The sequence below is a fragment of the Pipistrellus kuhlii genome, unplaced genomic scaffold, assembly GCF_014108245.1.
Source record: "Pipistrellus kuhlii isolate mPipKuh1 unplaced genomic scaffold, mPipKuh1.p scaffold_m20_p_9, whole genome shotgun sequence".
NCBI lineage: Eukaryota > Metazoa > Chordata > Mammalia > Chiroptera > Vespertilionidae > Pipistrellus > Pipistrellus kuhlii.
In genome coordinates, this window is record NW_023425595.1 from 62,067,087 (window position 1) to 62,084,494 (window position 17,408).

At 46.5% G+C, this 17,408-nt stretch overlaps 1 protein-coding gene across 20 annotated transcripts in view; it reads right to left on the reverse strand.

Moving 5' to 3' along the window:
* The window catches only part of NCAM1 (neural cell adhesion molecule 1), a 310,094-nt gene that overhangs the window by 26,717 nt on the left and 265,969 nt on the right, over window positions 1–17,408 (reverse strand). For 5 of the 20 annotated variants that reach the window (XM_036428048.2, XM_036428056.2, XM_036428054.2 and 2 more), the window contains exons 9-13: window positions 12,229–12,379; window positions 11,709–11,893; window positions 11,255–11,351; window positions 10,768–10,938; window positions 9,622–9,753 (exon numbers count right to left, since the gene is read on the reverse strand). In XM_036428048.2, coding sequence (XP_036283941.1) covers window positions 9,622–9,753; window positions 10,768–10,938; window positions 11,255–11,351; window positions 11,709–11,893; window positions 12,229–12,379 — 736 coding nt within the window. Of the gene's footprint in view, window positions 1–3,145; window positions 3,188–4,764; window positions 4,813–8,897; window positions 8,901–9,621; window positions 9,754–10,767; window positions 10,939–11,254; window positions 11,352–11,708; window positions 11,894–12,228; window positions 12,380–15,678; window positions 15,709–17,408 lie in introns of all 20 variants that reach the window. The other 15 variants (XM_045578000.1, XM_045578004.1, XM_045578006.1 and 12 more) reach the window with 5 other exon arrangements.

Below are 17,408 nucleotides of genomic sequence, written 5' to 3' on the forward strand. Positions count from 1 at the left end.
GTCACATGATACGCACGCACATGATTGGTTGAAAGGAAAGTGGAGAAGGTCACATGGAAAATACAAAAAAATTAAAAACTGATGTAAACAATGGGCAGGGAGAAAAATCAACAACAAAATCACAGACTAAATAAAAGGAGAAATCAAATTAAATTAGCAGCATATATAGGAAACACTGGGAGGACAGTAAAACCGCCCAGAAATAGAGAATCATAAATCATAAAGAGTATTTGGTTAACACCAATAAGCATTAGATACAGCTGCAACACTGCATATTAATAACACATCAAGGAGCATGTAAAGTGGCTTTAAAACGGGGAGGTGTTTCTGACAGGACCCAGCTGGCAGAGGCAATCCGGAAACTGCTGAAGGAAGAGAAAATGCAAGTCATTATCACAGGTTCCAGAAACATCTCGGCGTCCCTGGGGAACAAGGGAGGGAAACAGAACATGGGTCATGAAGGAAAAGTCCCCTGATGTTGAAGGCGCAGACTGAGCTCTGTGAGGACAGGCAGGCACATTACGTTAAGGGAAGTTGTTTCGTGTTTCCTTTGGTGCAGAGGAGGGGGCCTGGGCTGAGGGAGAGCCAGAGAAGGTGGCCCTGGGCATCTTTCCTTACTTCCCTGCTCAAGTGCCCCAGTGATCCCAGGGGCCATGACACATGTAAAGGAAGAGGCCAGGGCAGGCAGAGAATAGGCTTCCTTCCGGTGGTTGAGGCAATGGCTCTGTCAATATGAATGGAAACTAAACCCCTAACCCAACAAGCTGAGAGTTTGATCTTCAACAAATGCTCAGCGTTTGTAGAGGCCGTTAACTCTTTAGAACTGTGGCTGCATTAATATGACACGTTCTGATTTGTACAAGGAAAAAAAAATAGTTTTCTTGTTTGGATTTACCCACATTCCTCTTTGTTCGATGTTGTGTTTACACTCCAATCTGTTGCTTACATGTGACATGCGTGACCTTGTTTTGTTAGAAGGCATTTTGAGTTTCCCACCTCAACTTTCATAGGCCAGGGGGAGTTTTGGGTCTTGCCAACTAGAGCCGGGAGAGGAGAAGGGCCAAGAAGGGAGGTGAAAATGCCACTCTGCTAACTATTTAAGAATATTTTGAGAGAAATGCTTTAACCAAGGTATGTGCTCCCTCACTACTATGAACTGATAGCGTGCAAGCTTCTTACTGTCCAACATCACACAGGTTCTGCACACACCCACCATTAGTGTCCTGTAAGGATTCTTACACCTGAGACATTTATCCTTTGATGTTATTTAGGATATCTTCATTCATTCATAATTGTAACTAGATCAAAACACACACACACACACACACACACACACACACACACACACACACAAATACACACGACATTCTTTCATTCCAGCCTCATTGACGGACTGATGATTGGAGGATTTTATGTGCTTCTAGCTGCTCTGCTGTTAGTTCCACTGCTATTCAGCTGTGTAGCATTTTGCCTTCCTATTGAGCAATGCATTCATGCTCAATACAGGCTGCTGCCCAATCGTGACTGTCTTTCCTTTATCTCAGTATCCACTGGGACCTACAATTTGGGTCAGTAGTCAAGTGGTTTAAAATAAAAAAAACTCAAACTTTCTTCTCATTGGATGGCACTATGAAGCATGTTATCTGGGGGCAGAAATGCCTGATATTTAAAAATCAAGCATATGCCAGGGGAGAAACACCTAATTCTTCCTTAAGGAAAAATCTGATCCAAGGTTGTGTTTTACTTCCAGAGAAGATGGACCTATGGCGAGGCACCTCATATATGACAGGACTTGTGCAAATGTGTAAGGCAGCCTTTTCCCCTGCACCCGGCACACACACTGCACACAGGAGAAGGGCTGGGGCATCGTTGTTAGAAGAAGCAAGGTGCTGTTAGCTGCATTCCTTTTTCAAATGCAAGAACCCATCATCTGGATTAAACCCGTGTGAGCACAGTTCATTTTCACCCACTCTGCTCTGCTGATGAAATGAAACCTCAAAAGTGTCAGGAATTAAAATTCACTGCAGCATACACACAAAGAGAACACCAAGAAAACAGGCCCTTAGTTACACTCTGCAGTAGGAAAAAACACCATTCCATGCAATGCAGAACCAGGACAACCTTTTCTTCTCCATTTAATTCTGTGTGGGAACCCTGGCCTGAGAGTGGGAGTGGTACTGTGATATCTGCTTTCTCCTCACCCAGCCCTGCTCACTGATGCATGCTACTTTTCAGGGCACTCAGAAATGTTATAAAATCTAAAACTCTCACACAGCTGAGGACTCACACTGTGTACACACACACACACACACACACACACACACACATCTATAGCTGATCTGTCAGGGGATTTAAGGCCTAACCATAGAACAGCACTTCATTGGAGTTTTAAAACGACTAGCTTGGAGCATGTTATGGCTGTGATGAAGTGCAATATTTTCCACAATGGAAAAGCTGATATGGTCTGGCCCCGACTCTATCATCAGGAGATGAATTCCAGAACTTTCATCGGGATGCTCAATACACACATTTGAGCGAGCCTGGTTATGCGTTTTCGGGCTATGCCTTTTCTTGCACCGGGAGCGCCCTGCCTTCTCAGGTGCTCTGTGGACACAGCTCCCCCTCTGGGCCAGACACAGGAGCCAGGCTGTCAAGACTCAGCCAGTCCTCCTCCTTGGCTTCACCCTCTGCCTTTCTCCAAATAGCCATTCTCTCCTACTCCTGCCCTCATTCTCTTCTAGCTACTGCTACATGAGCATGCGGCATGTGTGCATGTGTTTGTGCATTCATGTGTGCACATGAGCATCAGTGGGGAGGGACAATGAAAGCTGGGGAGAGATGCTATTCTTTTGTCTTATTGGAGTTTTTCTAATCCTTTTCTAATTTTGACTTGAGGGTGAATGTTGAAAAGTCTCCTCATGCACAGGTATTGTTTACATAATCACCCCAATTCCTTGGGGGATGCCGGGGGTCTGCTCTCTTGGCCAAGCAGACAGCATGCTTAGAAAACCACACTGGTGAGGAGCGGCCATGCATTCACACTGTTGCTTTAACACAAGGAAAAACCATGGGCAGTGCTGTGACCCAGAAGTCAGATCTGCAACAAGCAGCAATCTGGCCAAGGGCAGCTCAGCTCCGTACTCACTAGATGATTCTGTGGTTGTAAGGGCAGGAAGAGGCCAGGTTGCTATGGAAACAGGAAGGACAGAAAAGGCTCAGAAAGGTAAAGGAGGAAATGGACATAAATTTTGTAAGTGTGTCTATACATTTAGGGCATTATTATTAAGAAAAGATAGAGATGGTGAAGAGATATTCTTTCATTTTTTTCTTCCCTGATTTACCAATGTGGATCTACTTTAAAGAGATTATCAGAGATTTTGCTGACAAATGACTCTCACACATTGAGAAATAATATAACCCTCATTTACTCTTACCATGAATGACAGCTAATATGTGCTGAGCCCTGTGTTTTTTATATTTGATCTTTAATTCTCACAAATACCTATAAGGTAGGTAAATCTGTCCTTCATTTGAAAGGTGAGAAATCTGAGGTATGGGGAGGCTGAGTGACTCATTAAAATCACAGGGCCGTACTGGTACACAGAGGGAGCAGAGCTGGGATTCGAACCAGGCTGTTCCCATCTCTCGAGCCGGAGCCTCTGCTGCGGCGACACACAGCTTGGAACGGCCCAGATGGGGTGGTGGGCCTGCTCCTAACTTAATCACGTGCAACAGGAGGCTTCTGAGCATGGGCGGAGTCTCCTCCTTTGGCTGTGCCCGAAATGCAGGGACTTCTGAGGTCCTAAGGAAAACTCAGCCAGCCAGTGGCACAACCCTTCCTGCAGCCTGTCTGCTGCCTTGGGGTGTCACCCTGGGACTCACTCAGCAGTTGTCTTGCTTTGCTCATTCCCTCCAGAAAGAGGTTCAGAACTCTGAACAGGGGCAGGCCCGGAGCTCCCTCTGTTGTGAAGGAGGCAGGGGACACAGGACCAGAGCCACCAGTAAGTAAGATTGTATGAGTGAGGCAGGATGGATGATATCAGTCCAGGATGATAAAAGCTGAGACTGACCAGGTGACATCACTGTCAGGCTTAGTGGCACTGTTCCCGAGCGAGCAAGCACAGCTTGTGAACACTATGTTTTGTGGGAGGGGGTTGGGGGAGAGCAAGTCCCCATCCTGGTTTTTAAAGGAGCGAAAACGTGGGCTGAAGAGGTGAATAATGTGCCTTGGCGTCTACTGCCTGGCACATCTGCAAGCAGACACTGCGTATTTCCCCACAAATATTTATGAGAAATGTATGTTTTTGTGAAAAAAGCAAAAGGCCTAAGCTTTGCTTTCTAATTTCAGTGTCTGAATCCAACTGTGCCGATTAAAAGGAAAGTGAACACACAACACCCCCGAGGCATTTCTTATGAGCCTGCAGATAGTTTTCTGGGCAAAATCCTTTGGCCTCTCCGGATATCAGCTCGGGGCCAGCTCACTAAGCAGCCAGCACTGGGCTGGGCTGCAGCAGCCTCGGGAGTCTGCCCGAAGCATTTTCGGTCCAGAACCTCCCCCTTCCTTTGCCTCCCCTCGGGGAGTGCTGCCTGCAACCAGGAATCGGAGAGGCCCTGTGCCTATTTCTCTTCTCATTTGCTTCTCTATAACCCGGCACTGCTTTCCGCCAACAGAGTTGAGTTATCACTTGGTGAAGGTGATAACACCGGGCAGACCCACTGTGGGAAGCAACCTGCAAAGAGATGGGTGAAGAAAATGATACTCACTCTCTGGGTGAGACAATGGGACGGGAGTGGAAGAGTTAGCAGGAGCCGCTGAGAAAAGAAAAATGAAGGTGAAAAAAAAAAAAGAGATAAAAGATCATCAAGGCGCACAGATACTGCATGAAAAAAAACAGGAGAGCCAACCTGGGATGTCAGAACAAGAAGCTGCAGTGAGTTAAAATGGGCAAGAAGAACAAGGTGTTCGAGAACAGGTGGCCAGAGGACCAGCAGAGAGCAGGCTCTCTGACTTCAAGCCACAAACTTGTGTGCCTGCCTCGCCTGCAGCAGCTCGGGTGAGGGGCTGGGTCAGGAACAGCTGTAGAGGCTTTGACCCTGCTGAAAACTAACAGCCAACTCAGCAGGGCAGCTGTCCCCAGAGGAGTGGAGAGAGAGGAGTAGAGGAAAGAGGAGACTGGCTTTTTATTTTAGGCATCTCTATGTGTGTTTGTGTACTAGTACAGACATACATTTCTACTGACACATATTTGTAGCAGAACCTCTATGTCTCTCCCTAATTTCAATGTCTGAATAAAGCACAAATGATGGTCCTACTTATTAGTGTTTACTACCGAGCGAGGTTCATGATTGTTTGGCATCTGGATGAGAAAAACCTCTGCTGCCCTCCAAAAAAAAAAATCCCTACATAATGTGATTCTCTGGATGCTGCCTTGTGTACGGAGAGCAATGAAAATTGTATTGTTATTCTCGATAAACAACCAACACTAACCAATGTTAGCACGGAAAACGGGTAGATGCACCCAAAAAACATTTGGACAGCTCTTCAGTTTTCCCTGGCAAATCTCCCCACCCAAATCACAAAACAAAGTCGCTCAGAGAGCTGGATGAAAATTTGGAAAAACATCGCCATGTCCTCAACATTGCCTTGGTCTTCCTTTCACCTCCCAGGTGAGGGGACCTCATTAAAACATGCGAGTACAATGTCACTGGGGTCAGAGCAAGGTAGGCTACTACCTCATCATGATTTGATGGTCTGATTAATTCAGGTAAAAGTGTATGTATCTCTTTCTCTTTTATTTTTGTTTTTTGGCTCGAGTTATTTGCACAATTGTCCATATTATTTTGGCAAAGGGATAGAGTTGTATGTGCTTTAATCACAATATATCACAATGCATTTAACTTGCGCTTGCAATGTGTCATCTGGGGGCTAAATGTGAAAACAAAAATCTCAAGATGCCTCTTAAAAAGGAGATACTCATTCATTTATAATCTTTATGCTCTGGAAGAAATCATTTACTTTGCTTCATGGTACAGAAGCAATTAAGAGGTAAGATTCAGACAATGAAATTCTGAAGGTGAGGCTCAATCATGAGCAATAGATTCATAATAAATTGTGACATCATCTCTTTAGGGCCTCAGCTGCTCTCATAGGGAAGTGCCCACTCCCCTCAGCCCCAAAGCAATCAGAGGTTGTCAGCTTTCCACCTGACAGTATCTTAACAGCATGAAGACTGGTCCTAAAAATACATGTGACAGAGGTACTTTCCTTGGTTGGAGTTCTACCTGTTTGTTTAAAGCCATAGCTTCCTCATGACCTTTACACACATATTTACAAACTGCACACAAAAAACCTCCAAACAGGTAGGCCATGCTTTCTAATCCTGCACCTCAGAAGCAAGAGTCCTTGAGGTATTTGTGCTCTCTGGCTAGTCATATCTGCTCATCCCTGATTTAACATAGTTATGCCTCTGAATGTGGAGAAGTCTATTATGGAACTGAGAAAGCAACCCCAATATTGAGACATCTCAACGAACTTCAAGCGATGAGCTAATGTGCAATGCACTGGCCCTTGCCTAGCTCTCCCACCTAGAGCTGGCAACGATGGCTCTCTGTCCAGTGTGCTAGCTCTGTGATCCTGTACCTTCTCTCTCTTGGGGTGAGGGTGCACCCAGCACCTAACTCTGGGGCTGTGTGTAGTTCTCCTTGTCTAAAAGAAGTTTGCCTTTTAGTTTTTTAAACTATAATTTTATTAAATGATTGAGAACACTGACTGTTCCTGCCACTAGCAATGCCTGCTACTGCATCACTCATGATCTACTTGGAATGGAGAGCTGACCCCATCATTTCCTACTGGGCCTCCTGGGATCTTTGTTAATTACCCATTTTCATATATCAGACAACAACCAACAAGGTCTGAAAGTTAGTAACTCTAACTAATTACAAAAAAACTGAACACTGACTTTCAAAGCAGTAACTGCTATGGGAATTCTCACCTTTATAAGGACAGAGCTGGCCATAAATGAAAACCACTTATAGACTTTGAAGTTCAAGGCCAGTGACTCCAATTCAGTTCTCAAAGCCCAGTTACTGGTGAGAAACTCAAAGGGGCCTCCCCACAGCCTTCCTCTCATTAAGGTAACTAAGCTCACAGGGAGTACTGATAACCCACACGGAGTACTGACAACCCACAGAGTACTGACAACCCACACAGAGTACTGTAACCCACATGGAGTACTGATAATATCTAGAAGAGCTGGAACCGAAGACTCAGGCTAAGGTCAGTGTCAGGACCCGGATGGTGTCACACCCAGAGTGGTGCCTGCCTTCTGCAAGCAGCTGCCAGCCCAGAGCAGACAGCTGTCAGCCCCACCTCATAGCTCCACCTCTTTCTGTCTTCTGCCAGAACTGGTTCATTCAAGAGCCACATCTGCTGAGATAGTTAATTTAACACTTGCTGAAGATCTCAGAACACCTACACCGAGCTACTTCGTTTCTGCTGCTGTTGCAATATTTCTGAATTCATTTTTAAAAGATAAGCTTCCCTGAGTGTCTTTCAGGAACCAGGAGCTTTTTATGAAAAGAGTGTTCAGCTTTCTGAATACCTTTCTTCCAAGTCTCTCTGGGTAATACTCCCCCACTATTCCAAGCGCAGCCTAGAAAGAAGGGGCAGGGCCACAGGGACTGAGGCACGGGCATCTGTGCAGGCTGGGAGATGGAATCACAGCTCTGCTCCCAGAACGGGGGGCCAGTTTCCTGCCACCCTTGCTCCCTGTATTTGCAGTAATAGCTTACACAAGTAGGGGTCCTTCCCAAGGAGAATTACCGTGTCTACATGCTTGGCTATAGAGTTACTAAGTAGCTGGTTAGTTTTCCCAGACATAGAAATGGTGGTTGGCAAGTACCTCCTGCTACACAACAGGGTTGACTGAGCTGGGGTCTCACTCCCTGCAGCCACCTCCGCCTGCAGGACATCCCGGGGCTTGGAATCCAATCTCAGGCTATGCTTTACAACTGCAGCTGCCGCCCCACCAGTCCTCCTGGCACTCTCCAGCTGCCTCCCTGACAGACAGAATGAGGAGCTCATTCTCCAATCTCCTAAGAGCAAATGTGGAAATCCTTTCAAATTCTGTTTCTTGTGAAGGGATTTTGAATGAAGCCTGGTGGTGATGTGGTCACTTTTCTGGCATCCTGGCTAAAGGTGAGGCGGGGCTCTAGTGTGTCATTAGGAGACCACCTGCAGAAGCCCACTCACTACGCTTGGCTTGGCAAACATCACTGCTGTCATAGCATGTCACACACAGAAATTAATACATAAATACAACTTCAACACACACGGAAGTTTCAAGCTCTAAAACAGGAAGGAGGCTTAGCTTCCGGGAGTAACCTATGGACATTAACCAGCTGTGAGGTGGGACAGTTAGGCTTCGCCAGTGTGGTTAGGCCCGGGCAGCAGCATCTACTTCAGCCTCTAGGGGACAGAAGGGACTGGAACTAAATTAAGAACTGGGACAGAGATGCTAATGCCATGGGAACAAGTAGCGAGGTATGAAGAGGCACTTATGTGGAACAGGGGTATCTGCATTTCCCATGGAACACAGATGGAAAGGAAGGACAAGAGACAGACCCAAGGGGAGGGGGGGAAGATGTAAAAGAAATGACTAGATTCCGCAGAACACAGGGCGCTGGAAACTCAAATGATCAAATTACTTCACATCCAAAAAGAAACAATTCCTGTGGGGGAGATAAGACTGGCTTTCTATTTCTGGGGAGAGTCCAGGGATCTCTTTCCAGGTCCCCAGCTTCAAAGAGAAGGAAGCAAGGATCCGGTCTGCTTTATAATTCCTGGAGTCAGCAGCCCTGGGGCTCTGGGACCACCTGTGGAGTCTGTTCTCTGGCACCTTCTCTGACGGGATCTCCTGCTCCTCCCAGGGCGGGCCTGGGCAGGGCTACCTAGAGCAGGGCTTGCCCCAGAGCTGCTGTCCTGGGGACTAGAGAAAGGAGAGCAAGCAGAGTGAGGGAAAGTGGGGATGATGGAGGGAAACAGAAATGCATCCCTGAATGGAACCAGGAAGAAGCACCTGGAAGTTTGGGAGGGAGACCCTGAGGTGCGCTCCTGGTGTGGGAACAGAGGGGAAGCTGAAAGTCAAAGGCCTCTGCATCCTTCTCCCTTTGCTTTGCTGGGATTATGCCTCTGCTTCTCCCTCCTCTGTCCCACAGCACCGCTGCTTTGTTCTCCATTAATATCTCTGCTGCATCGATGGTCCCACAGCTCATTATGGAACTGTCACTGTCGTTACCCTTGCCCTTCAAGTCACAGGTGCTGAGGGCCTTTGTGACCTGTGTCAAAAAGCAAATCCCCACCCCCCCACTGCACATGCCCTCTAACAACCCCAGCTGACAGCCTATGACAGTGTCACCAAGACCCCGAGAAAGAGGATAAAGGGACTGGGTGTCAGTCATCACTGAGGGCCAGAGAGCTGGGAGGTGGGCCCACCTCCCGCAGAGGCATCTGGAAGACAAAAGGCTGTCATCTGGATAATGGGTGGCCAGCTCAGGGTCCCCCACAGCCCCAGGAGAAGAGAGTGGGGGGTGGGGGGAGGCAGGGCAGCAGGCTTTACTTACGGACTGGCTGCGTCTTGAACTCGGAGACTGCACTGATCTCGCCCAGACCCTTGCCATTGAGGGCTGCCAGTCGCACCGTGTACGTGGTCTCAGGCTTCAGGCCCATGATGGTGACAATGCCCTCCATGCTGGCTGTTGTGAGAACATGGGAAGGATCACAAATGATAGAAAGCCTACCGGTGAACTGGTACAGCCGCTGTGGAAAACACTGTGGTGGGTCGTCCAACAATTAAACACAGAAATATCATCAGATCCAGCAATTCTACTTCTAGGTCTACACACAGAAGGATTGAAGCAGAGATATGGACAGATATCTGCACACCCACGCTCACAGTAGCCAGAAAGCAGAGGCACCCAGGTGTTCCCGGACACATGAATGGAAAAACAAGATGCGGTGCACACGTACAATGGAACACTATTCAGCTTTAAAAAAGAGTGAAATTCGGACACGTACTACTCAAGTGAACCTCAAGGACATTATGCTACAGGAAATGAGCCAGACACAAAAGGGTAAATACCGTATGATTCCACTTACAGGAAGTATCTAGGAGAGTCAACTATAGAGAGACAGAAAGGGGAGTGGTGGCTGCCAGGAGCTGGGCAGAAGAGGAGGGGACTTAGTGTCTCATGGGTACAGAATTTGGGATGATGAAGTTCTGGAGATGGACCCTGGTGTTGGTTGCACAACAATGAGACTGGACTTAATCCCACTGAACTGTACACTTAAAACGGGTTAAAATGGTGTATTTATGTTGTATATATTTTACTACAATAAAACATAAAGACATGCGGAGTAGGGCCTCGCCAAGTTGTCACACTGAAGCAGGGCTTCTGCATGGCAGGTGGTTGAGATGGCCCCTCCATCCTGCAGGGTCACGGGATCCAGGCTCTGAAGTGCCAGGGTACGGAGGCCAACAAGGCTACGTGAGACGTGACCGGGTGTGCCCTAATTCGATGTTGCAGCATAGGAACATGAACAGATGGCAGGTGACGGCACCTGGCCAGCCTCAGTAGGTGAGAGTGGTATGCTTCCCTACCTATGGGCAGGCAGTCAGGGTGCCTGGATCTGGTGAATGCCCAGTGAATGTGTGCCCAGCACCAAGGGACTCCTCATTCTGAAGGAAACAAAGACTTTTCCAGACTCACCTTCCTTGGCATCGTACCACTTGGAGTGCCACATTTCCTCGCCCACTGCTTTCCACTCAGCCTTGTATTTAAGGATGGGCACCCCACCTGTGGCCTCTGGCTCATCAAACTGCACCTGTGCTGTGCTAGAGTATGGCTCCACCTGGTCGATGGATGGTGAAGATGGGGTGTCTGTGGGAGAGCACATATGAAGGCCCAAGTGAGCCTCAGGTAGGACACAACTCGCAATCATGTACCTGCCATTTCTGTTCAGTCTTGAAATCTTGTTGCCTGTATCCTATTCTCCCAGCGCCCAACTCCCCCACCCCCATATGATTACCTCCCCACATGCTCCATGCCCAGATCCTCAAGCCTCCATTGCACCCTGCTTCCTCCTCAGGCTTTGCTGACCTGAGGCCTCTCTTCTCACTCTCCCGGCATCACTAAAGGACACAAAATAGGCCAGGAAGGGTTTTTAAAGGGTGGTTCAGTGGTAAGGGGTGCTCACCTGCTTGGACAAGGATGAATTCCAGAGACTCCTGTCCAATGCGGTTCACTGCGGTGCAGTTGTAGTTTCCAAAATCATTTTCAGAGTCCGGGGTCACCTTGAAAAAAAGAAGGGGTTCTTGGTTTACATGCCCATGGGATGGTCACAGCCTCAGGCCCTTATTTATTGGATTAAATTAGCAAATAGTAGAAGTAGTAAAGCAGGAATTCTTGGCTCCACCCAAGCTATAGCCAGAGAGGAGAACAGCAGGGGCCGTGGAAGAAGACACTCTGCCTTCCAGGCCCTGGTGTTGCCCAGGAGACACAGGGGCTGGGCCGTAGCTCGAGTTCTTCTCTGGCTAACCGCTCCTAGCTCAGGACATGCTAGAGAAGCAAGAAGGGTTTTAGCTGCATTCAGGAACCCATCTATAGCCAAACTGCCTTTTCCACCCTGCCGCTGGCCCTGCCCCGCTCACCTCCAGGTAGCTGGCAGAGGGGCCATTGTAGATCTTGATGTTGCTGTAGTTGGAGCTTGGCAGCAGCTGACCATCTCGGAACCACGAGATCGTGGCACTGGGGTAGGCAAACACCTCGCAGGTGATGTTCACCTGGTTCCCCTCCCAGGTGTACACAGCCACGGGGCCCTGAAGCTTGGGGGCATCTGCAATGAGTGGCAAAGACTGTCAGGAAGCCTGCCACTGTCCTGGAACCCTACAGATGCTGTCTCTTGCCACCGGGAAGGGTGTGTGCCCTGAAGCCAAGCTATGCCAGGGTACAGTAGAGATCGGGCTGTTCTGGCAATTCTGTGAGCTGACGGGAAGATAGAGGGCATGCAGCAGGTAAAGAGGCTGGGGATGGTATGAGGAGGTGACCTGGGGACTCAGGGAAAGGGACAGGAGCTTGCCCAGTGCAGGTTGGGTCCTGGCTGCTCTTTTCCCCGTCCATCCCAACCCTCCATGGCCTTCCCTCCCAGGTCTTTCCACAGTGACTCCTCACATTGTACTTCGAGGTACATGGACTGGGAGTCCTGGCCGATAGTGTTCCTGGCAGTGCAGATGTACTCTCCAGCGTCTGTGTACTGGATGCTCTTCAGGGTCAGGGAGGACACACGGGCGTGGCTACGCACCACCATGTGCCCATCCAGAGTCTGCTGGGAGGGAACAGAGAGTGTCAGAATCCAGGGCAGGATGGGAGCTAGGAGACCAGGCCATCGCTTGTGTGACCAGTCTCATACCCTCACCTCTCTCTGCCAGTGTCTGAGTCTCACTTTAAGTTCCAGCTACAGGGGGAGGCTGCAGAGAGCACCAGGGGAACGTGGGTGTACCCCAAACAGAAATGGACTCAGTTTATGTCAAGCAGCCTAGCTGTGTGCCAAGACTGGTGTGGCTCAAGGTCCCTTAAGACGATTTTGTCTGGCACATCTCAAATGGAAGCAAAGCCCCAAGCAGAAACCACCTTGCCTCATGGGATTCTGGGAAACCTGTATTCCCCTCTTTTCCTCCCAGCAGTCCACCCATCTGACAGTGCCACAGTGCATGCATGCACACTGGATGGGAAATCTGAGTGTGCCAAAATACAAGAGGTTATATAAGAAACCCATATTTATGCAGAGGCCTCACTTTCCTGGATGCTTAAAATTAAAATTATTTTATCTTTTTTAAAAAGCCCAACAACTCAGAAGTCAGGAGCTGTTGAGCTGGAATGAAGGGTAACTGGTTCCTCTCTCCAGGGACAGTGGTACAGAGAGTCCCAGGTAGATCTGGGGTCCTTAACCCCATAGTCACCGTTGATACTATAATCAGCTTTCTGATACTTCAGAATTACTGGTCAAAAAGGAAATAAGCATATGATCCCCAGGCAATGGGTCCTGGAATATTTCCCTGTGTTTCCCTCCCTTGACACTCTAGGTGAATGGTTCCTGGTCTAGGAAAAGTCTGGGCATTTGCCCAAGTTCAGATCCTCCAGAGGTGGGTAATCTAAAGGAGTCTTCCTGTTCAGAGGCTGGGTTACACTCTTATCTCTAGCATGTGGTATTCTGTAGAGATGGATGGTTGAGTCATCTGCATTTGTATGGCATCTGTTAACCAACAGGTTTGGGCCTTTAAAGAATATAACAACACCTGACTTCAGATTCTTTCCATGTTCTGGCTTAGAAGCCCAAACCCAGGATTGCATGTCACACAGCAGCCAGTTGGGGCAGTCAAAAGCAAGGCAGCCGGGCCTGTGAGCTGCCTCAGCAGATCTGTCAAAGACGTCCTTGTTCCATCAGAGATAGTTTGAGTCCAGCTCAGCCACTTAAGCCCCATCACATTTCACAACCATTTCATGAAATGGTTATACTGACAGCTGCACTTTTTTCTCCCCTTCTAGCTGGCCTCTTTCCTCAATCTCACTATCTGGAAATCTTTCTAATTTAATGATGTCAACAGACCAGTAGATGGCCCTCCGTAAAATTTTGCAGCAGCTCAGGAACAGAATTGATGATGGAATTATTTTCAGGTGCCCAGTTCTCTCTCCGGGGGGACATAGTTAGTGTGACTGGGCCCTTTGAAATGTTTACTTTGGCACCAGGACAAAGTCTGGGAGGGCCACCTACAGCCATGCAGACCAATCGTCGCACTGATAATTCAGGCTCGGGAGGAGAAAGCAGATGAAATCTGGGCAAGAAGGAGAAGATCATTATGGCAAGAAGACCCTGTTTGGCAAGAGTATGAAGAGCAGTTATAATTAATCCTCTCATATGGACATTTTTGTCTTCTTCCAGGTGAAAGTGTGAAGGCTTTTCAGAGCTTACAGAATGAAATTGGCCAGAACCCAAGCTGCCTTCTGGATTTACTGTCTTCATCTCTGAGTGAGACAAATAGGCAGGAACAGAACTTCTGAGCCCCAAGGTGGCACTCATTTGAAAGTCAATGATGTCCAGATTGAGATACTGAAGATAAGGGCACTTCTGGAAAACCAGGTGAGGTATTTGCCTTTCTGACAATAAACCCATTACTTCCGCTTATGATAATAATTCACTTAACATCTTCTTAATGCTCCCCAATAAACCTCAGCTCCTCCAGGCCTAGGTCAAAATGACAGGGAAGGTGTACATGTCCAGGCAGAATGAGGTTTGTAGCTGCTCAGAAGTAGCTAATAATTGACCCTCCTCTCCCTTCCCCAGTCCCGGACTTTGAAGCAATAAAACACCCAGCCCGTGACAGCACCGAGCGATTCCTGTGCCCCAGGAAGGAGCATTTCAGTGAGATGTGCACTGAGCTGCAGTCCCTTTGACATGAGAAGGTCTGAGGCAAAGAGAGCTGATAATGAACTGGAGCTGATGATGGCAGTGAGCTCATGTACAGAAACTAATATCAGCGCCTGGGGACAGGCAGTCCGCTTCAAATATTGAACAGCATTACATATTTATAGCCTTGACCCGAACACATGAGTTACGTGTTCTGAATAATTATCATTTCTGAAAAAACTAAGAGGAGAGATAATACCGCCTATGCGATTGCTTGCTAGATTCTACGTTTATAGCATCACAATACCAAAGTTTCACCTGGAGAAGAGAGAAAAGCTTTTTTTTTTTCTTTCTTTTTTTCTTTTTTCCAAAAAATATTCATAGATTAGGTCCTTGAATCTCATCTGAAGTATACTGGTTTTTATTTCACTATCTGTCACTCAGTTGCACAAATCAGGTAAAAAGTTATATTCATGACCTATGAGGAGGATCTGGGGGGTGTAAGAATTAAAATCAAAATATGAATATTTAGCTTCAATTTTCAAACTAAGTCCCAAATTATCCCAAATGAAGCAAGGAATCAGAAATTTCAAAGGCTAATGGCTACCGACTTTAAAAAACAACAACCATAAAGCCATTTGTGCCGAATCATTCTAAGCTCATCAATTTAACACTGTGAAAGTAGCATAGACACATTTAACAGTGTGGGAGAACCAATGAGACATGTCATTTGCATTGCTTCAAGATGAGATGTGAAGTCATCATTTACCAAGACCAATCATTATAAAATAAGCGAGCAACAAGATGAGTTGAGCTGGAAGGGAAAGGGCCAAGTGGGTTTTAGATCACTAAACCCGTGCCTTTATGATCCGAAGCCACATCAACCAAGTGAGAGTAAAAAAATTTCACCATGTCACAACAATGGGCCTGGGAATGGGGAGATTTAAGTGTAATTACCTGGCTGTGATTTTCCCAGCACCATCAAGAGAACAAGACCCAGTCTTTAGAAAACAATAAGGATTTGTTCACCCGCTCCCAACACAGCTTGCTTGCTCACCCTAAAAGGACACTATTGCTAAGTAACAGCTACCACTACTGACCTATTCTTTAATCTAAGCTACTAATTAGTTTAGCATGTCTGGTTGTTAACTATAACGGTGAGTTAAACCGCAATGCTTTCAAAACTAAGGACTGGCTAGTGGTCAGGTAAGCTATACCTCTTGCTTCTCTGGTCGAGTCCACGAAGCCTGGAGAGAACAAGATATAAAACACAACAAGAAAGCAGTAAAAGTTTACAACATTGCTTTAGAAAACCAATGAATCACACTGTACTCCGTGCACATGCAGCTTCTTTCCAATTCAGAACTTTTCCAAGGCCCACGCCCAATGGTGTGCTTATTACCCAGCTTAATCAAGGACTTGGCTTCTGTTTAACTCCCCCCCTTCCCCCCCACCTTATGCACATTAGGCTGTATCATTCAAAGGTATAGGCTTCCCTCAACTCCAATAGACACACACACACAGACACTAGCAAACGTATTATAGGCTGCTCCTAAGCCAGAATGTCTTAATGTCCCTCGTAGTATCAGGTGACACTACAAATTCTAACCATATAATTTATAGATACTTATAGAGTGAGTTTCCTCCTTTGGATTTTATAGGACAGCTCATCACAAATACACTAATACTATTTTGTGCTCATGCATTTTATAACTCTGCATGCATACTATAAAAAAAAATCAAATTTTTATTTTAAAAAAGGAACAACAACAAAAATGCCCAAGACACATTAGGAATGAGAGGTATGAGGTTCTTAAGACAATGGGTCAGGAAGCCTGGAGGATACTACACTGAATGCATGTGGGCTCCAGCAGGATCCATCTTCAGCAAACCCGGCACTCCAAAGAGTGAGCCAACTTAGGGAAACACAGGTTAGGTCTTTTCCTACCCACATCTATATTTATTTATTTTTTTTAATCTGGCACTTGAGCATCTACTCTGCTTACAGTTTTTCTGTTTTCATATTGGGAGTCAGAGACATCATACATGCATCACTCTTTCTATTGGATGGCATGACTGACTGATTGTCCCTAGTGTTCAGATAGAAACAGAATAGAGAAGATGCCAGACATTGCAATGCAACCCAGGGAATGCAAATGAGTTGGTAAACATTTAGTAGGGGTCCACTAAATGCAAGGAGCTCCTGTGAGATATGAGGATGAGAATGCTGGATTACGTCACATGAAGAAGAAAGTGAGGACAGAGGAACATGCATAGGCCAAAGAAGCAGTCGGCCAACATGTCAAATGTGGTTGCCAATTCCACATCACTTAGAAGCTGGTTTGTTACACACCAGGGCTGCTTGAACCAAGATAGTTTTTTAGGAGCAATGTCTATGGAGTTGTTTGTTTTTCAGATCTGATCTTCTTGTGTATCTCCCAAATTCTTATGGCTTTGTGGCATTTAGAATAAGCAGTTGCCAGTAACATAATTATTCTAGTTGCTTGACCCCCTAATAACTTGTGAAGACATGTGCCCTGCTTTAAGACAACCTGATATGCAAATACACAATAAAATAAATGAGAATATGACTAGTACTATTCCAAAAATTGTTAGCTCTATGTTTTTTTCCATATTCATGTTTTATTACCTTACAAATCTGTAGGGATATGTATATAAACTAAGGTGGAACTTCCCTTCACTGTTCTAAAGTATTCCCTGCTAGAAATTTGTCCACAGGGTGGATAAGCCAGCCTCTGGTTGCTCAATGCAGATACCTTTCCCAATTTTAAAAGTGAGCACCAAGTTTGTATTGAAAGAGGAATTCTTCCTGGTGATAAAAAGTTTGCAGAGAATTGAGAATTTCAAAAAATATCTCCTATTTGTGGGCTACTTGGGAAGCTCAAGATTCAAGGTTCATGAATGCTTTTCCTTTTTTCTGTTTATC